This window comes from Branchiostoma belcheri, unplaced genomic scaffold, assembly GCF_001625305.1.
Source record: "Branchiostoma belcheri isolate BF01 breed outbred unplaced genomic scaffold, Haploidv18h27 scaffold43, whole genome shotgun sequence".
NCBI classification, from domain to species: domain Eukaryota; kingdom Metazoa; phylum Chordata; class Leptocardii; order Amphioxiformes; family Branchiostomatidae; genus Branchiostoma; species Branchiostoma belcheri.
This window is the reverse complement of record NW_017804054.1, coordinates 1,072,585-1,096,680: the sequence shown is the minus strand read 5'-3', so window position 1 is coordinate 1,096,680 and position 24,096 is coordinate 1,072,585. Positions and strand designations below refer to the sequence as shown.

The following is a 24,096-nucleotide window of genomic DNA, read 5'->3' as shown; positions in this document are numbered from 1 at the left end:
CTTCCCTCCTCCCTCCCTCTCTCTCTCTCTCTCTCACTCTCTATCTATCTACGTACATCTCTCTTTCTTTCTCTCTCTGTCTCACCATGTTGGATTTTTCCTCCAGGTCTTTCCACAGCACAATCTTCTGTCCGTCGTCGTAGTCGAAGTCCTTGAAGGGGTACAGCACGTTTCCCAGCGTCCTGTGCTTCTTGTGACGGTCCACGTCATACACGGTGAGTCGGAGCGTGCGTGTCTGTAGAGCTTTGTACGACACCTGGCGGTAGAGGAGGGAAGTACATCAATACAAGTTCATTGCAGATTTTTGTCCGGCGACTAGCTGCAAATAACGACGGATGCAATAAATGAAAATAGCGGCAATGCCGGAAAAAATATCTATTTTCAGGCTGGGATTGACTTGATATTCTTCAGTTTAGCACAAAAACTGTTGTAGGCTGAATCGAAGTACCTGAAAGACGAAGCTCTCGTCGAACTTCGGGTTTGTGGTCTTCCTCTTGAACTTGGACTGCACGAATCTCCTCTCGTCTGGCAACAGGAAGATCTTGACGAAGGGATCGCAGGCGTTGGAGCTTCCTGCCGTGCGGCTGGGGTGGGGGAAAACAAAGGCGAGATTCAGTATGCTGTGCGTATGATACATACATGGAGTTCGGTATGTTTCCGATAGAGCGCGCAACAGCAACAGTGTACTCGCGCAGACCAAATGCCATTACATTTGAATTTTATACCCGTCTTGGTTATTTTTTGCCTTCTCGCATGAAATTTGGAGTCTGTTCACGATGCCATTCATAAGATTTACTTACTGATGTCTAACATAGCCACAGTAATGTTGACCGTACCTGGGGAGATTCTTGATCTTGATGAGGCTGACCAATAAGCGCTCAGCCTCCCGCTGGTACTCCAGGGCGAACCACACCCTCCCGAGGTGGTCTTCGGGAAAGTTCGTCTCCGAGTCGTCCTGAGTCGCCTTGTAGAGATCGGGATCTATCGTGCCCAACGAGAACATACCTGGAGAAAACAACAAGTCGGAAATTTCAGACTTCTGGGATCCTTGGATTCCTGAATTTCCCTATGTGTACTTGTAATTCCTGATACCTTCACGTTAACCCCGTTTTCTGTGCCTGACCTTTTGACCCTTTGCCATTCTGCCTGTCAATCTTCTCCCCATCCACATGCTGTCAACCTACACTATGCAAAATCACAAACACACAAACCTTCAGTTCGTATCTGCATACCACACTATCATTATCGATGACAATGACAATGAATTTTATTGCATATTCACTCCCTACGTGGGCCAAATGCACTAGGTTAGAAAACTAAAACAAAATATGTTGACATAAGGGCAGGAGAAAGAAGTACTACATATGGCACACATATATAGAATAATAAGTAATTGAAGTCCATACTGTTTTGAGGACCTTCCGTGGAGGACCTTCTCGACGGAGGTGACGACGAGTCCGAGCCGCTGTCGGGATAGATCGGGACCCCGAGCGCGCCCGAAGTCTCCAGTCGGGGCGACACGACGGGCCGGTCGAACTGTCGGGTTTTCTTCGGCGGCGTGCTCGGCAGCACGAAAGCTTGCACATTTCTCGAGTTGACCCTGGGAGACAGAAAATACGCAAATATAATAAGGACACAAAAATATGAAAAAATTGAGAGAACAGAGTGTAACAACCAACAAGTCTTTTATTCGTCATGAAAACAGCAATAAATCAGTGGAGCAGCAGTTGTCCTGTTTCTTTCCTTTCATGACATTTTCCCTTATCCCACTGTCGTGACTCTTTGGTCATAGTTACAGCAGAATTTCTTGGTTTGTTTTTTCTGGGGACAGGCCAAAATCAATCCGCACGTGGACTTAAGAGTCTTGGTTAAGCTTCCATGCCCAGCGTTGCTGACAGAGGGACTTAATGACGGACTTGCTCCACAAATTCAAACACAGATCACTCTCTTCTGACCTAACCTTGGGATGGTGAACCTACCATTAGACTACACTTCCGCCAGCCTACATAGCTAAATTGATCCCAACGGTGACCTTCCTACTAAGCCAGGGCGTCTTTTGAGGTAAATGACCGTCCCAAGCCGACCTTCAGTGCGAACCGTAGGGCCCTTTCCCCTTTTCTTACGTATTCTGTTTTAAAACCATGTCGCTACAGGTTTTTGTGACGATTCTGTGGGGACCATCAAAATATGTTATTACCGAGTACTGAGTGCATAGGTTATGAATTCCATGACCCGTTACGTTCTATTTTGTTGTGATCATAGTATTCATACATCGTATAGAGTAGACTATGGGACATTGAATTTGATGACGCGTATCTTTTATGTCGTTCGTGAAATAGCTGAGTCCTTAGGTAACCATAAATACGTCTTAGAATATGCACATGTAAGTCTAAAGAGGAAGGGGGCACGCATCAGAATTGTGTTGCAACTTTGGCGACGACTGTTCAAAATTCATGTCGAAAACAGCATGAAAAAAAGAGACGAAAAACTAGCAGCCGAAATCAGAGATGAAAGAAATATGAGACAAAAAACAGCATGGGCCACCGTACAAAGCGGTACGCTATGTGTGGCTATAAATTCTTACCAACAATAACTCTTGTTGTAATGATTGGATTCCATTGACTCAGTGTCCGGCGTTGGTGTTTGATTACCTTAATATAGATTATTTATGACGCTACCTGTTGACGTAAGATACGCCAGGTTGCTAGGACGCAGTAAACGTAACTTACGTGAGTTGTGGCACGTTCTTTCTGTCCATGTCCACGGTGGTGTGTTCCTTTCCGCCCGCGCCACGCCCGTAGATCTTCTCGTACGGTGCCTGGTAGGCACATCTCTTCTTGTAGACCCGGTACACCAGGTAGACTAGGATCAGCAGCAGCACCGCTCCCGTGATAGAACAGGCCACGATCGTCACTGTGGACGCTGAAATTGGTAGTAGAATAACATCTCATTATAAATCTTTTATTCAGCGTATAATCTTGTAGTGGTGGCACTATATAAAATGAAACTAGAGTTCGTGGAACACATGCTTTCTTCAGGTGTTGATATTTTGTTTTCGAGTTATGTTGCACACATACAATCGACAAATGCACAAAAACACCGCTGCAGTACGATTGGGAAAAGCCAGGTGGATCATTTTTGAACTTGAACTATGATTTTACAACAGCTACCCTCATGCCAAAAATATCCACCCGCAAATACTCGAGTTATGACGTTGACCTTATAATACGGACCCACGCTTCTGACGAAGGCAATAATTACGTTCGAGCTGAGAGCTTCAAGTTGTGACAAGCCCTAAGTGGGTATTTCCCCAGTAACTGTATGTCACTTCCTATGATGAAAACCATTTAGACTGCCTACTTGACCTTAATGTCAATCTGCGGTTGTAAAATCTAACATCTCTAAAGTGCCTCTTTATGACAATAACAGCTGTTTATAACAAAAGTTCAGTGGTACACAGCAAAACGATTAGAGCTTTTACGGTAATCTCTCTAGCTATCTTTGTTTACCGTCACCTTGGTAACCTACGCTGTGGTGATCCTCTTAATGTGTGAGTTTGCACCAAACAAGCTCTATTGACTGAAGAAAGATCGATGAAGTGTACACGTTACGGCGATTAAAGCTGGAGACGTTTTCTGTGCTAGAAGGATAGGAGTGGGGAGGGGGGCAATTACAAGGTATGCACCAGGTGGGGGAGGGGGCAAGGTCAAGGTCAAGGGGGCTTCACAGGTGTCAGACAGTTTGTCACTGGCGGAACTGACTTGTCAGTAGCTGTTTGTTTTTAGTATGTCAGGCGGAACCTACAACGGCTCGTGTTTGTCTGGTGTACACATGATACGGATAAGCCATGTGGAACTAACAACATTACCTGTGTAAGTTAACAACATTACTTCATCATATATATATTCAAGACCGGTTTAACTGAAAACATTTACGCTCCACTGAATGAAAAGTACTTCAGTTCCTACCTAGCAAAATCATTTCAACAACAAAATCCAAAATCTCATGTACCTCCGTGAAAGCTCTAAAATTTTGGGAATATCTTGTTTTCTCGTTCGTTGATTCTGTCTATGCATTTTCCCACTGGGCAGGGCAACAGACATGCACATAACAGGAATTTGTAGACAGGAAATAAGATAACCTTTTCTGGGAACTTTCTGGGATCTTCGACCTAACGTCCTGTCAGTATCCAATACGTGCTTAGCATGTGGAATTAACTACAAAAGCACAGACAAACACACACACGGACACACCGAAAACAATACACACATATACGGATGTGATGATACCTGTCATCTAATTTTAATAAGTATATATTTTTTTCATTGTGTTTTCAGACCTCTATCCTTTCGATTTCAATTGGTTTCACCACATACTTTTACTCAACCCCATGGATGTAGTGGAATGGCCCTAATTACGCACAAGAAGATACAACCAGCCTTTTGGTTGTCATGACAACCAGCCCTAGACACCCACTGATCAAATACAACATCAGTATGTCAGTACTTGACCTGTAAAAAAAACTTAACCCTCAGGAAGAAGCCGAGGTCGAAAGTTCAACAGTGCTGTTCCCAATTGTTTCTCCTACTAAAGAATGTAACTTTTTTAAACTTACCCACTCACAGTCAATTTGATCAGCTGTAAGCCTGTTTGCCTAGTGTATAAAAAATGGCACTATGTATTGACGTTTTGCAGACATTGGGACCGTAGATAAATGTAGACCTGACGGTCTGACATAAAGGTAAACTAGATAAACCACCCGACCAAAATATCCGACAAACCATATGTACATGACAGGCACTTTTCCATGACATGAAATATAGCCGTTAAGAACCCACGCCCTCTCATTATGAAACGTGTGCATATCGCCACATGTCGCGCGTTTTGGAGCGAAATGGATACTTAGACATCAATGAGATTGCCCTCTTCAAGCCAGGAGAATGAACTTTTATGTTTGTTGCACCCACGTACAGGTGCAGCACTTGAAAGTCGCTCTCAGGAGAGCTTGCTATAACTCAATACTCAAACTTAAAGCACAATATCTAGCGCTGAATATCTTTTGTGTGTCAGTTTGGGCGTCATGACATTTTTATGCGCTTAGCTGTAATTCTAATTTTAGGAAACGTTACATAACCACACTTTACTAAGAAACCATTTCCTCCAACAAACAGTACCGTATCGTATTTAAGTACATGTACGTCTTAGGCCACACCAATTTAATTTGTTGGTTGACGGATTTTTTCAGAAAGAATATGAAGCGACAGGGCGAAAAAAAATAAAATAAAAACAGGTCTAGGCACCCTATCATAGCCCCAAAAGCTCAACACAAAAGGCTGTGTTAATATTTAAGCAATGAATTTTTAACTTTAAATCAAACCACTGTATTGATAGATGGAAAACTGTAACAACTAGAAAAGAACTCTCAACTGTTGGGAGGAAATATGAGAATATTTGAGTTGATTCAGAATGTGATTGCAAATCCGAAAAAAAATTAAGACGCAACTCCGCGGCCGAGAACCAACGAATTAAATTGGTGTGGCCTTAGTGCCTAACGACGTTATCCAAAGACATAGTATTAGCCCCTAATTAAAGTACAGTCAAAAGATCTTCACCAAGCTTTATCAGTGATGTCTTTATCTTAATAATTTATCGCATTTCCTAAGTAAAACACTTTATCCTGAGAACAGTTGCAAATGTTCTCACAATCAGACAACAATCGTCTGTTTTTGTGGTGACATTCCTGCATGAACTGCTTTCAGATCGTATCGTTTATTTAAAAAGAGTGATGCTTTAATAAAAACCTTCCATTGTAGACCTTTCAGTCTAGTATGTGCGTATCTTATGAACTTATAGGAAATGATCAATTCAATTGCAATGTTTAAGGCTTGTAGGCCTCTAAAGTAAAGAAATTAACTTTTCTAAAACTAATACATAACGCCGATGTCTACATTCTTTTTCAATACATGAAAAATGAATGGTTATAAATGATAACACTACTGGGGGTATACATGTGACCTTTATGGGAATTTGGCAGATAAACTTCAAGAAATGTGAAATGATGAGACTGACAGATAAAGCTAAGGTAATGTGAAAGGTTGGATTTGGGGAAATTTTGAATCTTGAAATGGGCGGTTATACTAAACAGACACCCTGGACGATAAGCACTATGTGCCATTGCCCGCAGGCCAAGTCGCTCACTGTCCCCATAATTAAACCTGTCCCCGTCTACGTCTGAGAAACCGAAGCCTTATTATTTGGAAATCAAAAATCATTCCGTGTTTCAGTGCAGCTTTCCATCAAATTCACATAAAGGTCACATTTGTACACCTGGTAGCGTCAGTGGTTTAGAAACGGGTATTGTCAAAGGCCAGATTTTGTCACTGATATCAGTAATTTGTCATTTTAGAAGCTTATCATTTTGTGCCAGTAAAATATCGTGATATCATATTTTGACCTATAAGCACATCAACCTCAGTGCATTCAAGACGACCGTGAATGGCCTGAAAAATTGAGAGGCTTAGGTTTACAATTTGCCGGCATGGGGTATTGTATGACGTATAGTAGAATCTCTTCAATTTTACATTAGAGGATTTATGCCTTAACAATATCCACGCATACTATCTGTGTAAATAGATCTGGGGACTCATCCGTAGTGTGCCCTCTTAAATACCTCATGCATGCTTTTAAAACCGTCCAGAAAGGTTGACCCTTGACGTGACAACCAATGTATTGACAGGATTAACTATGTTAAGAAAGCTCAAAGAATATAATCTCAACATTTCGGGGAAGTAGACCTTACTGTAGTTGACTGTGTCGTGGGTTCTTCCTGTTGTTTGAACGTCTTCTTTACATGATTATAATCAGTGGGGGGTTTTGTGTAAGACTTAGAACCGACGGAGTATGGCATCCTCCCTTTGTCGTCTGTTTCCTTATAAGATATTTGAAATAGCTTCGAATGTTTCGTAAACATGATGGCGTGAACTTGGTTGATGTTTTCTGTGCTTTTACATGTCACCTGCGAGCATCCTGTATTCTAAACTGTTCAAGCGTATAAGCCATGCCTTGCAATGTCTTTGGAAACAGGTGTACATGGCCGCTGATACGTGTTAACACGTTTACATGCTTAAACCGAGAAGAACAGTGTCTTTATCTTCTAACATAGAATAAAGTGAGGGGGCTACAAACAACCGATTGCAGGCCCATGGCTCCCCAAGAATTACGATTTGTGTATTTGTCATGTGGTACTTCTTTGTTGTTGAAACAATTTAATGCCCTGCATTGGCATTACTGACACGTACTTGATAAGGTTTCCTGAGTGATAGTGGTCACTTGAGTGGCGGGAGCCTGGAAACTTTCGTCCCTTTCTTAGCTACGTACGTACGCCATTTTACTATTTTTAGACTGTCTGTGCAACAAGTACTCGCTCAAAATTACTGAACAGCACTGGAGGGGGGCGGGCATTGTGTAAAAATGATCAACAAGGATGCAAGAGAAAGGATTCCATGTAAGAAGGAAAAAACTCTGATCTTTACAGTATTCTTCGGAGAAATTTGGGCCTATACCACTAGTTGCTAATGGAGGCTTTTGAAAACCTTTTACACTACTCGTACTCAATACCTTATAGACGACAAACACCTACGCTATAGCGTTACACTCGTACATTACAACTACAGATGCACATGTCATCAATCATGTAGGTCTGTCGGGTACAGCTGCTATCTTGTCTCTCAGACAAAGTCTGTTGTACACCGATGCATAGTAAGGTAGAACACCAAACAGTTTGTCAGTAAACATTCCTTTACACTAGGCGGGCTGCTTCTTCTAACAGTACAACAACGAAGACAAACATACGACATACCCATATCTCCAGGTAGATCGTGCGACTCCTAGCCGACACTTGTTCTTGCATGTGAGAAACTGTCTTGTTGATCTAAGGCATCCACAGCGTTTGGGATTTCTTAAAGTAGCCAAAGCACGATGACTTAAAGAGCCGGGAGTCTAATGTACGTACGGAATGGTAGCTACTGGCTTAACCCCAAAGTGGTGTTCGGGTGGGCGTGGCCTGACCTGTCAATCATCCTGTGACGTCACGGTCCGTGCAGAACCAGGATGTTCTCTCAGGTTTGCAACAGGTGCAGTGCCATGGAGCACGTAGTAATACTTGCCCTTTTCTCTTATGCACTCTCGAGTAGTACTAGTTCCGACTATACCTACACAACTACACAGAAATCCACTCAACAACCGTATGAGCGTTCTTTCATAGAATCACTCACCCAGATGATGTTTTAATGTCAAACACGTTGCGGCGCACCCTATACAAATAACGTCGGTTTTGTTCTTTTTCCATGTACGATATTTTGCATGGTTAGCTTTAAAAAAGATCGATAGCGCTTTTACGCACCCAGTCACGCAGTTATGCGTTCGAAAGTATCATTTGTTGCGCTAAGAAGTATTCCTGTATATAGGAACGGTGGCTTTCAAATAACGTGTATTTGAGCCGTACAATGAAAAAGATTAAAGTAATTTTAATGTGTTACTAATGTTTTAACTAATTACGTTTACAGAGCTAAGCAAAAAAGCAATTGTAAAAGGATACTTGGCATCTGACGCACAAAGATCTGTCATTAATCATTAGGGCTATTATTTTACGATAAGCCTGGTCTTTGTGCTTGTAGCTGGTGTTGCCATGTGCGGGTGACACATGCTGATGGAAAGACTCTCTTACTGACAGTATCTGTCCATGTATGTCACGCGCACGTGTCGAACGCTTCAGGCACTTTCAAAACAGTCAACAACAATTTACAATGTGGGTTTTTATTCGACGAACATTTCACAGCCCGAAGGCTGAATTATATGTTTTGTACATTAGGTGAATTGCAAAACCTGTAACACATCAACTATACTGTACTAATGGTTATAATAACAAGCAGTTTCGTTTAAACAACTAATTAAAAGTACCATAATGACCAGTGGCATAGACAAGTAGCGACAAGCGTTACAATAAAGTATAAGGTTACAAATTTGGTTATATATCAGGATTTCACGGAAATGTCCAACAAAATGGGATTTTCCGGCTGAATAGCATCAATATTTGTCAAGGAAAGGACAATTCACCGCTTCTATGAAGTCAGGTTATGCAAATAGAACACGTGACTTGGTCAGCAGTGGATCAAATGTTGCAGAAAGCCTATGGCTTCCCCCGTCTCTATCATCGAATGTCCAAACAGATACTGGTCCCATTTTGCTTTTTTTTAATTACATTTTAATCTTGCTACGGAATAAATTATCGTGATAAATTATGCCCCTCCCCCTTAAATACTATGCACGAGGTATTTGGATTTATCAAAAAGAGGCCTATCTTCATTTGATGTTATTATAAACAAATTCGGCCCATGCATGGCTTCGGCCTGTTGTGTAGAGGCATTATTACAACAGCTCGGGATGAGTCATAGGAAACAGTACAAGCTGTGACACCGGCTGTCTTGTTATCTCGATTATCGGGATTGTATCTCACATATACATGTACTGGCCAGTTTTCCGTATCCTTTATAATATTAGATATTTAGTCAAATATCGTGCTCAAGAGATACACTTGCTAATTAGCGACCACTAGATAGAATATACAACATAGGACATGCGGAAATATAAACAATGCTCTTACAATGGGCTAACAACAAACACGAACAATGGAGACAAATCGATGAAACAAGAGATAAGATACTGCTGTCATAAAGGTCATCTGGGCATCCAAAATTCACATTAATTATAGTAGATTAACATGAAATACCTTGTTTCATAGAGGAGTGCAAAGATATTGATATCAACACTCTTGAGTTATTTTGATACGAGTGTTGTCTACATCAATAACACTTGCATATACTCTTTCATATTTTACAGTAGCAAGCTTCAAATAAAGATGCTAAAATAGCAACCCAAGACAGAAAACTCTGACGGACCGCTGTTTAAGGTTAGCGTAAGTCTATTGTTGGCTTCAAATGTCCAGGAAACATATACAGCAGTGGTGAAATTGTCAACAGTAAAATGAATTCTCAAAGTGATCTATACGTGACTCGCAATTTCTATTTAAGAGGAAACGCCTTCACTTTGTTGGTTTATGAATACGCTTCGTTGGAGGGAAGGGGGCAATCTCAACCCAGCTCACTTCGAAATTCTTTAGCAAGACAACGTACACTGATAGTGGAAGAGAACACAGATGCTATCTACAGCAATTTAAACGTCCATGGCACCGAAAGAGAGAAGAGCTAGAAACTATGTACGATATGAAACACGCACCTTTGGAGAAATCCATACTTGTTGGTTCACACTGGCAGCAGATGTGTGACGTTAGATTCCGAGTCAGCAGTGATAATAATTGCCTTTACTTGTCAGACTGTACCAACTGATTTTTACCGGAGGGGAGGCCAAGACCTACGAGAAGATCTTATATATTGTTGTATATTATTTTGAAATTTGCATCATTATTGCACTGGGCAGAATTATTTATTGTCAGACCCCCCCCCCCCGTGTGATTTTTTTTTCTGTAAAGTCCTATAGTGAAATTTGTGATCTATATGTATGTGCACATCGTGTTCGTATTTTGTATCCTATGGTCATTTGCGATTGGGGGTTTAATAGAAATGTGTTTTTGGTCACTTAGCGCAATAAAACAATATAATATACATAATTTAAAATAATATAGAATAAAAAACAAGTGACCAAATGGGTCATTGACCCGTGAGCCCATCCCTACACTAACTGTGGTCTGCTGCTAGTTACATTTCCGTTGTTCACAGTATTTGTGATCCATTACGCCTTATTTGGTCTGTTATGTACATGTCAACATATTCCCTGCAGGGCGTGAGAAAACATGAATTTTTCATTTCTCAAATAACCAGACCTATTATCTAAGGTGGCAAAACATTTGCTACGTTTATTGTATACTTCATTAAAACTAATGCTTAAAAATCAATATCTTAACACCAGTAGAAATATGTGTTTTTCGCCATATCAAACATGCTGCGTTTTTATTACAACGGATACCAGGCAGCTGCGTTGTTTAGGGTTATCTGAGGATAACCCATAAAAACACCATGAAATGGCCATTATATTTCTTTAAAGGTGGTAAATGACAGTTTTATGATGGATTGAAACGTTTCTATTGAGCACACATGTCGTTTTGATGTTGACTCTTTTCCGGGCAATGCACGTACGCCATGATGTGATAACTTTCCCAACATTCCAAGGGCGAAACGGATCCGGAAATGTGGAGTGTCCCATTATATCCACGTTATAGGGATGTGTACTTTAACAATCATAAAAATGTATACTACCTTATTATGTTCACCGAAGGAAAACATACTGTTTTTGCTCTGTTTCCTCTTCTTCATCTCCGAACCAATAAGGTCAATGACCTGAAGCAGACTTCTGTCACCATAGTAACTGGTGTTGGGTTACATCATGTTGCAATTTTATAGCAGGAGGGATTTAGACTCCTGTCTGACCATTTATATGAATGTGTTTGAGTGCGAATTAACAGAGCAGACCATTTGTGAAAGTAAACATTATGCATTTGCTTTGCAAATGTTACCTTTCTAGTTTAGATCACCAATATGACACGGGGAACAACCTACGTCACCAGAATGTCGGCAGTAGTCCACTGTGTATCGCGCCTTCGTCATAAAACATCAAACGTTCATACATAAAACATGTCATATATTAAGGTGGCATTGTTTGATGGCCCGTAAGCTAAATGGGCACTCTAGAGAAGCATATAGGTCAAGGAGAAAACAGTCGGGGCCGTCTATAAGCGTTCAATAGCAATTTTGTGCTGTCAGAAAGTTGTGCTGTCATCCACTCTTTCAATAGACTGCATGACCCTAGCGGAATTAATTGGCGTTGCATCGCAGCGACATCACAGCACGTTACATCAAATATAGAAAAGCGCTGACACGTTGCAGCACCATCTAGATCTCTGCTGTTCCAATGTATATTGTGACAGGTACACATAATCCTTTAGTTATGAAATCATTGGGGTCATAAATTGAGAGTGAATGTCATGCAGAATAAATGTACACGTAATGTCAATAAATATCATTAATGTCCGGTAATACATATATAACGTTATATATATTTATATATCAGGAAGCCCAATCAAATATTCTTCTGATAAATACGGTCTATACCAATAAGGTCTATTCCACTTACTCAATCATGGGAGTCAGTTATGCACGTTTCCCGATTAGTATCATTCCTTACTTTTAAATATAGTTATCGCAATATAGTAATAATAGAATCAGATTCGAATCTTATATTTCATTTTACACAAATCACAGTCACAAGACTGCGATGGTGGCGAACTCAAGTTAATAACACCTATGTAAGCGCCGCCATCGAACATAAGATAACTAACAAAGATTAACAAAGAAATGTATACGTACAGAATTTAAACAAACAATACAATGCAGGCATATTGAGGACAAATTAAATATAACTAAATGCTATATATTATTTGAAGACAAGGTCCTATCCCCACGCCCAAACTGCATTGCCATAACTTCCAATTGCAGACTGTGCTTGCTGCCGGCATTGGTCGCTCGCCATGCACCATTGCCTCAGATATCATCTGCACTAGATGATTACCCTCGCATGACTGTCAACCCGCCGCCGAGGCACACGGGTCAATCCAACACTTTCCGCTACTCCTTCACTGTCGCCGAGTTTTACGAATCTAAATGACTTGTAGCTATTATAGGATGTCGGCTCTTCCACCTTTTGACCTGTGAGCTCCTTACGTATGCAACACGCCGATCATCAGTTTGTCAATGTCCCGTTTACAATAACACACTAGGCCACACCGACTTAATTTTATGGATGACATCCTCTGAAGACCCTCAAACTAGTGCCCGCGGGCGAATTAAAAAAAAAAAACAGCAAAAATAAAAATGGTAATAACCGACAGAAATACAAAGTTTGTATTGTGAACTAATACCCATATCCCAGCAACCTTACATCTAGATGGGCTAATATCGTACACTACATTATGTAAAAACAATGTAAGAAATACATCCGTAGCAGCCATCGAGGACCCCTTGGGGATTAACCCAATTCTGCAGAATTCTTACCAGAATTCTGGACCCAGTTTTCAGAATTCTGGCTTCAGTTCCGGAATTCTGCAGAATTGGGTTCATCCCCGAGGGGTCCTCGATGGATCCTACGAATTTCTTAAATCCTGTTTACCTAACGATATCAGCCCATCTATATGTTTGCTGATGGGACTTGGGAATTATTCCGGAATTAAACTGGAGGCTGTTATCATCATGTTTTCAAGAGGTTGGCCGTGTAAGCCGACATCATTTTGTCTTCCCTTTCATTGCAACAAACCCTAAAAAGGTAACAGTCCGTTTGTCAGCCTACATGTGCGTAGGCGTCACACAGGGAAGTGATGCCCACTCGTCGCCTATTTCTGTTTTCTTAATCATACATAAACATGAAATAACCTTTGCTTCCGACTTAAGTAGGATGTCGAATCACTGTTTATAATTAGCGAACAGATTTTTCGATTGAAGTCCAGAACTTTTGTTCCCCTCTCCTATATACCATTTCTCAAATATAGTAACATGGCAGTATCCATTCAGAGACTGTCAGATGATGAAATTACGTGAGGGAATTATTAAAATTCAAATATAAGCTTTGCAGATTTCTCAACAATTAAGCACAAATCAAACCTAAGTGATGCCTCTCCAATAATAACAGAAGTGCCAATTAGTGAGAGAGAAGCAGGTTGTAGTACGATGCGATGCTTGCTTTAAATTACCAGCGATGACGTTTAATGACTAAGCCTGTCTTAACCGTTAGGTCTAGAGTCACCAACATGGCGCCTAGTTTACAAGGAAGGTCTTTACTGTCGTCATCTGAATTCAAATCTATTCTTAATGAAACCACTTGGGCGACTTATTTAGCTGTATTCATTAAAAAATCAAACTACGTATTACCAGTAAATATAATTCCAAGGGTATTGTTCGGTTCACCAATGATCGAATTGTTTCCCAGGCTTGCCAGATGCGTCATAACGATCATTCAGTGCAGTTTTTAGGGCTTGGAAATTTTCAAAGTCAACATTCTAGTCATTTATCTACATACAGAGTTAAACCACACTATCCCAATGTGTATTGACCCTCCTGGAACAAAAATACCCAAAATTCCGACGGAAAATGGTTACTGGAAGGGCTCTGGGCTGATTTTCAGGGTACCGCCCAGAAAATAAAGGACTCATCTTGGGACTTGTTTCTACAGTTTCAACTGTCTTATAAGTATGAAATATTGATTGAAATGTGCTAATATGGGCCAGTATGTGTCAATATCATGAAGATTTCCCTATTCAAAGTATTTCCAGTTTTGCTTCTCTGAAATCGTATTGGATGCAAGAACATCCGAATCTGTCAACCTTGGGTTGTCAACAACCATTATACGGGTATTAGGTATATTTGGCGAGGCCAATCCGAAATTTATGATACCTTGGCATGTGACAGTACCCATTACCATTGTTATTTCTTACGATAAGAATGGAGTTCTAAAAAGGAGGGATTTTAATCATGAACAGTATCTTACGTTCTATGTAATATAACGATTATGTCAATGATGCTGAACTCTTTCGTTGGCATATAATATATCCTTGGTTATTGTCACATGTAAGCTCTAGCCATGATATCAGTCAAGCAATCAATGAAGGAGAAAAACATGTCTACAGAGCCTTTTCAAACCTGCTTCCACTTCTATATATGGCGGAGAAGGTGTCTTGGTGAGAACCTAATATTGTTATAAATAGCTGTGCGTAGGTTACATGGTTCCCACGTATATGCTATACACAGGTAATGAAGTCAAAGTGAAAGATTATTTTAGCACGCTTCAAAATCTATCTGCCCCCACATCATTTGCGATATACCCGCCCCCATATAACCATAATGAATGAGTGCGATCAACAGGTTCTGGACCTGCTCTCTAACGCTTAAGAGATAGAGAGGGTTGGCCATATGCCCTGAGGGGGGTAGAATTGCACTTTATTGCCAGAATCGATACATGTTGCAGGTCTAGTAGGACGGCTGCACATGTAGTAAAAGGCTAAAACAGTTTTTGAGAGGTCGCAAGTGCACCTCAAAACTCTCCAACCAAGCGACACGTGGAAACGTTTTAATGTAGGAGATGGGGCAATTTTGGTCGTTTCAAGGTCAGTCTATTGCATGGTATAATACTAGAAAGGTAACATTTGCAAAGCAAATGCATATGCATAATGTTTACCTTTGCATATGGTCTGCTCTGTTAATTCTTACTCAAACACATTCATATGCATATGGTCAGACAGGAGTCTAAATCCCTCCTGCTATAAAATTGCAACATGATGTAACCCAACACTAGTTAACATGGTGACAGACGTCTGGCACAGGTCATTGACCTTATTGGTTTGGAGAAGACGAAGAAGAGGAAACAGAGTAAAACAATATGTTAACTTGTGCAGAAGGCTGAAGACAGGCCTCGGGCATAGACCACTAGATTCTCTCAAAATAGTAAAGATAGTAAAACGAGAGCTAAGGCAGGCACACTGAAGACTTTGAAGTGAAGTGAAGATAAAGAAAGACATCAGTGCAACTACATCACGTTTGAACGACTATAGATACAATTGATGGTGATGATTACATGGTACGTGGTACGAAACACCCTCTTTGTCCTATATTTTGACCAGCGAACATTATCTGACTATGATCTGGCGACCAACACGTTCCTGGTAATGAGTAACATCGGCTGGTACATGGTACGGAATCGTCTCGTTTTGTTCGACATTTTGACCGGGGAATATATATTTTTAAGACCAATACAGCCCTGGCAATATGTAGCATTAGATGTTATGAAATCCCTACATTTTGTCCATCATTTCGACCAGCGAACATTATCTGAAGATCAACACGTTCTTGCTGATGAGTACTTCTCACACCTCCTACGGACATGTGTCTTCAACACGTCATTAATCAACAGGAGAGCCACACAAGCACGTAAACTTCTCCCTGGTGGATTTATAAATCCCAGTAAGTAAAATCCTCCGCGGTTCCGGACTTAGCTGGATTAATCTTTGTAAAAATCACCGGCTTTGAATCAAACGAAAAACCCATATTCAAACAATGACCCAAGAGATGAAAATTATTGCTTTGAAACAGACATCGCTTCTTTAAACTACAAACTGAACAAGTAGTTGTATACTTAGGGTTAAGATACACATTTCTAAAATACTACATTACTAAACATTTACTGATGACCAAGTGAAAGCCATACTCATTTACATGGATCCTAAATGTATGGCGATTTTTGGGCGATGCTTTTATTTGTTCTTTGAATATTTTTCTGAAATAAACATATTTTTTTTAATTTATCCATGACGTCATTCTAATTGCTATGGAGCCAACAGATGTACACTAATTACCAATTCAGGACCAAACACCTAACAGCGACTTGCCCAAAGCACACACGCATGTAAAATAGACATAGAAATAACCCATGCCTTTATAGACATATAAAGTTGCTACTGGAAATGTCAATAATGTTTGTAAAGCAAAGATAATATGTTGCATGAAAGCTTAGGAAGCGATATACCAAGTTTATAGCTGCTAGCACTACAGATGAATCCCCCCCCCCATCGTTTTTCTGGACATTTTGCTTGAGCTGTTTTTCCTTTATAGACCTATAAAGATTCTACTGGAAATGCCAATATTGTTTTGTTTGTGAAGCAACAACAAGTTGCATGAAAGTTTAGGAAGCGATATACTGAGTTTATCACTGCACAGATGAATCACGCCACAACACCCTCCCCCATGTTTTCTCTGGACATTTTGTTTGCTGTTTTTTTTATCCTTTAAAGCGAAGCGAGTCGTATTGAAAGAGCCATTAAATTGGATCATGCCTTTCAGGTACGATCTAATAAGATTTGTGTGAAAGAAACTCAGCGAAGCAGAACGTCAAATGCAATTTGGACAGACACAATTACTCACAATTCAATAGTAGTCAGAAAGACCGGAGCTCTCCTTGAATAGCAAAGGTACAGCCTTGGGATACGGAAAACTACAAAGTGCAATTATCTAAGACATCCAACTTATGCTTGAAGACGCGACGTGAGGAATATAAAGAATGCTCCCTTATGACTACCAGGTAGCAGACAAAGGCGAGCATCCACCCTTTATCCTTCTAGAAGATACTTCTAAAATATCCCTCGTTTAAGTGGAAATTTTGTGCGCCTTTAGAAGAAATGACAGTGGAATGACAATGTTAAAAGATAACAAGCACAGCCATCTACAATGGTTATTGAGAAATAGAAAATCTATTTATATTCTTGCACCTCGAAGACTCTAGATGATTCTAGAAAACCTGTCATATCTTACAGCATGTACATTTGATTATACTGAGGGGTATAACCAACCGGTATATAGCATCATGTTTGGGTGCATCAATAATTAGATTCTGTACACTGCCGCGCAGAGAGCCATGTTTTTATGGCAGATCCGGACAGACGTGAGATCTTTCGGTGGGGGTAAAACAGTATCAAACTGGCCAGTCTGTATCCATTTGCCACACAGTAGTATCCGAAGGTGGGCAAATGGATACTGTCTGGCAAATGGATACAGGCTGATCAATTTGATACTAGTACTGTCTTACCCCCACCGAAAGATCTGCTAGGAGATCAGACAGACGCTGTTACCATTTATCCGATACTTTACCGAGACCAAAGTGGCAAATTTTAGCGTCCGTTACATTATTTTATGGTGCTTTCTTCGCTCTCCTCCTGTGTTGAATACAGCCTTCACTTTCTAGATAGCCATCTACAGCTCACCCACGACCTATGTATCACCTTGAAGTATTTTCGTTATCTGCGATAGGAAGGCTTTCAATCAAGCAAGTAATATTGCCGGATGGATCTGCCTAACCCCAGCCGTACGCACAGGCAATCTGTAGTGCTTAACATTCATCCTGGCGACGGACTGGCATCATATGCGCCGGGATAGATCTGACTAAGAAGGCGCCGTCTTCTCATTTTCGCTTGTAGACTCTCATTTTCTTTGTCACTAAGCTTAGCAATTAACGTTAAACTGTGCACGATTATGCTGGTCACTGCTTTAAACCAGTGATGAAAAGATGCTAGATGGAGGCAAATAAGATCAATGCTTATATGTATTACGGGTGTTGAAGTAAGTAAATAAAGATTGAAACCTGTCTTATGCATTTGGATGTGAATTCTTAAATCATGGGTTTAATCTAATTATAGATATAGCTTGATATATAACTTGACTTTTTCAAAACCGATTACTACTTATTCCACTTACTGTCTATTATCATTTTTATCATCGATGTCAAATTGATTCCAAGTGCTCTATCCAAGGATAATCTTGTTTGTGTCATCATTATCTTTTCTTTCTTCGATTTTTGTGCATAGGTTTTCATTCTCATAAAAGATTATTTACGGTGTTATCTTAAAAGATAGAATTTAAATATTTGGCGTTAGATTGTATTGTTAGTGTTGAACTGTTCTGTACTCATGTCTTACATGCTCTAGATCACATATGGTCACATGTGAATTTAGTCCATCTGGACAGGAATAATGCGATAAAGATTCATATCATATATTTATTACTTTTGAGTATAGATTTTTCTCATATGCTGTATATGTTGTCCATTGCTGTCGCTGATATAAGCGTATCGCTGTTTTGAAATTTTGATTAAAAAACTGGATCAGACGACATCGTAGATATTCTTATGATGAGAACCACGAACATTGCACCTGGCAACACGGTTTAGAACACATGTGCTCTTTTAAGTTTTTTTGATAGCAATGAACCGCAATAAACCTTGGGGCGTTTTACATCAAAGAAAACTTGCCAACGCGGAATATTGCTGTGCGTTTATAATCGCATGAAGAAAGCCATGGAGACAGATGAAATGCTCCAGACTGTCATGTTGAGCGGTATTTTGCTTTGAAGTATTGAGCTTATGATTCAATATTTTGCCCACGAGGCTCCATAGATGCATTAGCTTCCAACAATTCTCTTTACAAATATCCAAGTGCTAAAAATGTTTTTAAAAGGCAACATGGGAAGCACAAGTATTCCACTGACTCTAATTGCCTTTCTGCCATGGTACATACCTAGAGCCATCCAATATGTACCTGTGCGTTAATATTAGACTATTTATATCTGAAATGAGGGGACAATAATAAGGGTAATTGCTGGGAAATTGAGGCGCGTCAGAGGAGGGAGAATGTAGGAAAAACAGGATGTAGACTCAGTTGGTGACGCAGTCGACACAGCGCCTCCCGTTTTCGTGCAATACAAAGTCACAAAACCCATTGAGCAGCAAGGAATAGCGTCAAATTTTCATCAGATTGCACAAAATTCTACAGCCAAGAAATCACTATAAGAGAGAAATAAACATTTTCAATGTAGGGGTTGACTTTGGAAAAACATTGACGCCCCGCATGTACAGCTTATGATACAATTCAGGTTACATGGTTGAGAAATGTTGTTGTTGCTTTTTTTGTGCGTAGTATGAAGTTTTTCATCCAGGCATGCCATTTTAGAATAGCATCAGCAGACAGCTTAGGGAATAAGGTAGAAGGTGGAAGGGTCTTACCTTTTTTACGGTCGAGTGGCGGTCTTGACTGCCACCATTCTGTCGGAGTGACTTCCTCCTCCATCTTGAAATACTCTTCTTTGCCCGAAACCTATGTCTACTAGCGGTGAAGATTTACAAATCATACAAACAATGCAAAAAAAAAAACCACGTACTGTCGGTAAAAGAATAGAAAGAATCGACACACAGGTCCAGTCCCTGTGACGACGACGGCCTACTGCGGAAAGCACACACTTTTCCGAGCGATCGCATTCGCTCTCGCTCACGCCCCCAACTTACGCTGAGCGGGCAGATCTAATGGGGGCAATCAGACATCGTCAATCGTCCTGGTGTATTCTCGTCAAACGGAGACTACGATATGGCGACGCTGCTACCCATACACTTAGTAGATGGTCACACTCATTTGGAATGCTGATGGGCGGAAATACATGTTAAAGGGATGTAATGAAAGTCTGCAGAACGATATGTTTCTAGGTTATGGCATTCTGATTTTTAAAACCGTCAGCACACAGAGAAAAACAGTTGCAGCAACGATAGCAATTTGTGGGTGCAATGCTAATATATATCACATGTATCTGATCATCTTATATGATAAAAATGTTCATTTTAAATCGGTATCGGCAATTTGTGTTCATTATAGCAAAGAAACCTTGAAAACAAGATTTAGGGGAGCCTTGTTTTTGATGGTTGATATCGGCCAGTCAGATACATCGTTACTCAATAACGTTTATAAGGATTTTCCATACGGAATATGCTTCATTTTATATCTTGAAAATCTTTCATTATTAGGATGAGACGACCATAACTCAAAGGCAATATCTTCCGTACCTGTTTTAAGACATTGCTTCAGGCTAGGGTGCCTGGCAAGAAGTTGCGAGTTCCCAAGATGTTGTTGAACATCGTATGATGTTCCATGATTTAGTAAAGCTACCCTGAGAAAGACATGCTGACAACTATCTCTTCTCTCAGTAAGCTTCCGCACACATCATCATCGATCGACGGCTTATAGAGGATTTCTAGATGAGAAAGAGTCTATGGGGAAGTTTTATGGAAATGTAAGAGGCGGGGGGATGTTCGAAAGTAATAGCGGGATACGTGCGAGGCCGTGTCTGGTCAATTACAGCTGAAGGTCGTCCTCAACAGATCACTTTTGACTCATGGCCTAGATAAACGACACTACAACTTATGATGGGTAACATAAGGTCAACATTTCACCGCCAACCTTATACATGTACTTCAAAATCAATATCATAACACCAGTACAACATGTAGAATTGACATCTTTTGTTTTAAATTCCATTGTAAATAATATAGACCTGTCCAATTATTTAGGTCTCCAATAGACTTATAGACTATATTAGGTTTTTTTTCGGTGCATCTAGCTCGTATCATTTTTATTAGTTTGTAGACAATCGCATAAAAATCTTCCATGTTGGGAAAGTCCCCCGTATGGTACAGCAATCACAACATAATTTATCTGCACTTTACTAAATATGGCACTTCTCCAAACGCACCACACAGGCAGTGTCAACAGAATGGCTCTTTTATTTATAGCCCATCAATCACATGTATAAAAGCCGCACACAGCTACGTCAGAAACGTCTTATCTCCAATAAGTCCTGGAGATTTAATCCTCTCGCGGAGCCGCCAGACTGTAGGGCTCATAACCGGCCCAGCCGCTGTCACGGCGCCGTGTCACACATCCACGGGCTCTCTCTTTCAGAGTTCGTCCCGGGTTATTGCCGTCTTACAATGTGACATCAATAAAGAAGACACATACATGATTATATTTACCAAAGTTCAGTTCTCTACGACAGGCTCTCTACGATTCTGGGACATACAATCAATTTCAACACTTTATCCGACAATGTTAAACAACTCTAAATTCTACATATACGTGGAAGTTTGCTCAGCTCTCATAATATCAACTGCAAAATCATGTTCGCTACGCAGGAATTCATCACAGCATGAAAACGTTTTAGTTGTCCGTGTTCCTTATACTTTCTTCCATAGGGGGAGGGGGTCGGACTCACGTTCACCAAAGCCATTGCTTTTATTGTGTATTGTTTTAGTGACTTGTCAAACATTTAATTTTCAATATGGCGGCTGGAATATAAGTTGTGCAAAACTTGAGTAGGCCGCCACTTTGTCGTCGTCATTTTCTTTGTATTATTGTTTCTTTCATGATAGAAAATAACGAAGCCACTACTAAAGAATTAGGCTAGAAGCTTTCCAAGATATAGTTCTTTTTTTTCTCATTTCGAATTCCATAGACTCTTCAAATTGCTATGGAAGTCGTAGGTTTACAGATCAAGGGCTTTTCATCTTTGGCACGTGTACATAGCTCTCATTAGTGGTAACGTTATATAATTCTTGTGCATGAAAACTTATGTAAGCCTCCAGGTTTTCATAATTCGCTTTATCGAGTCGGTGGTAACGATATCTATATAATAAATGGTATCAGGAGGGAGGTAATATAATATTCCTGGCATTTTAGATTATCAGATGAAGGATTGTCTCGTGTTAGGCTTTGCCTTGATGAGCTATATTATTTTCGTATCAAAATGCTATTAGTTACTTCCACGTACGGAGGTATTGTTTTGTATCTGTGAATATGTTTCTCCGGACGGAGTAGGTTGACACAACAGGTAGATGGCAGGAACATGGAGGAATTCAGGAAGCAGGGGATTACATAGTTCCTGAATTTAAATCTGAAATCTCCGATTTTTGTGCCATTTGTATGTTTACCTTCGCCGAAGGAAAACCATATTGTTTTTGCTCTGTTTCTCCTCCAAACGAAATAAGGTTATGATCAATGACCTGAACCAGACGTCTGTCACCATGGTATTATCCTTACTCAAAAACATTCATATATATGGTCCGACAGGAGTCTAAATCCCTCCTGATATAAAATTGCACCAAGACGTAACCCAACACTAATAATCAGTGTTTGGTTAGAGCAGGCCATACGCGAAGGTAAACGTTGTGCATTTGCTTTGCTATTTTTTTTCACATCCGAACACTATGACGAGTATTGGAAAACCAGACAATAAGCCCACGACACTGGAGCCTCCAATGTGATTATCTCGGGCAGATTGCTGACTTCTTATCCAAGCAGACGTTTCGAAAACCCACTGGGGCAGAGTTTGAGGAGCTACATTAGTCCTTACGGGTTATGACGTCAAACCGCGGCCCGTGTTTTTTTGGGGGGAAGGGGGCAGATACTGCCTGGCCAATTCTATACTGCCTTGTGCCACCCCAGGATCTGCTTGGAGATTAGAACCTCAGCACGTAAGAGACACACACTTAACGAGAAGAGTAGGGGTGACCTAGTGTACCTGACTGAAAACACTAGCCGTAGCGACGCCATTACTTAAAACAGCTGCAGGTTTCGCCTCATTTCAGGATGACAGCTTTCAGTGCTTTACTTTTGCCTTTAACCATCTATGCCATTATTACCATCAGATATCGACTAAGCGCCTGTCTTAACCAAGACTGGTAATGCTCCATGTGTGTCTTTCATTTCTCCTCCGGTCAGTCTCATCATCGGTACTTCCGTCGGGAGTCGTGACTTACAAATCCTCAGTCCTATAATCCTGTACTGTAATTCCTCATTTTTTCACGGTACTTTTATGTTCACTGTTTTTACTGTCACCTCTGTACCGTGAACTTATCATTACAGTTGACCAATAATCCCTGGGCTTTCTTTTTCCTGCACTTGTCGCTACCGCGAATATATAGTTCTGTGAACATGTCCATTTTTCTCAGTTCTGTGAAAATGTCCATTTTGCTACCGTGAACATGAATTGTGAATTACAGTATTACAAATGAGACAAGATTACGCCAGGAAGCGGAGTCAGTGACGTGACATTTTCATCCCTCATCGCCCGGCTACAAACACGATCACACTCCCTAATGAGTCGTGCCGCGGCATCTATCTGCCGGCAGGATATCATCGCTGCGAAATTCCCTTCGGAAATAAAATCTGGCTAACAAACCAACCTGTTACAAAACAAGGACAGATCTACGCACTCTTACGACTTCGTTTAAACTTATTCATGAGCATAAAGGATAAAATACGCATTTGTGTGCTAGAATGAGAGTTTATGTGTCCATAAGATACAGACTGAAATGGCCTAGATTCAACAAAGGGAATGGCGTGGATTTATGGACCCAAGTTGAACCGGGGCGGCGGGCGGTATCGACTTCAGGGGACCTTTGACCTTCTTTGACGTATCCCGAAGATCAGTGCGCGCCAGGAAGGTGGGTCAAATTCCTGATAAAGACCAATGGACACGGTCGAAAATCCAATGAGACATATCTGTGAGCCACACCACTTCCGGCTTCGTTTCTTTAATGTGATGAGGAGGTCACTAATTCTGACCGGTACATGCGTTTCTAGAATATGAAATATTTTATGATAAGTGTATTTTA

At 40.5% G+C, this 24,096-nt stretch overlaps 1 protein-coding gene across 1 annotated transcript in view; it reads right to left on the bottom strand.

The window, feature by feature from the left end:
* Positions 1 to 2,143, bottom strand: part of LOC109478211 (synaptotagmin-15-like) — a 6,331-nt gene extending 4,188 nt beyond the window's left edge. The window contains exons 1-5 of the mRNA XM_019779668.1: positions 2,124 to 2,143; positions 1,407 to 1,600; positions 837 to 1,005; positions 449 to 584; positions 86 to 256 (exon numbers count right to left, since the gene is read on the bottom strand). Of these exons, the coding sequence (XP_019635227.1) occupies positions 86 to 256; positions 449 to 584; positions 837 to 1,005; positions 1,407 to 1,600; positions 2,124 to 2,143 (690 nt within the window). The remainder of the gene's footprint in view (positions 1 to 85; positions 257 to 448; positions 585 to 836; positions 1,006 to 1,406; positions 1,601 to 2,123) is intronic.
* Positions 2,144 to 24,096: the final 21,953 nt, after the last annotated feature.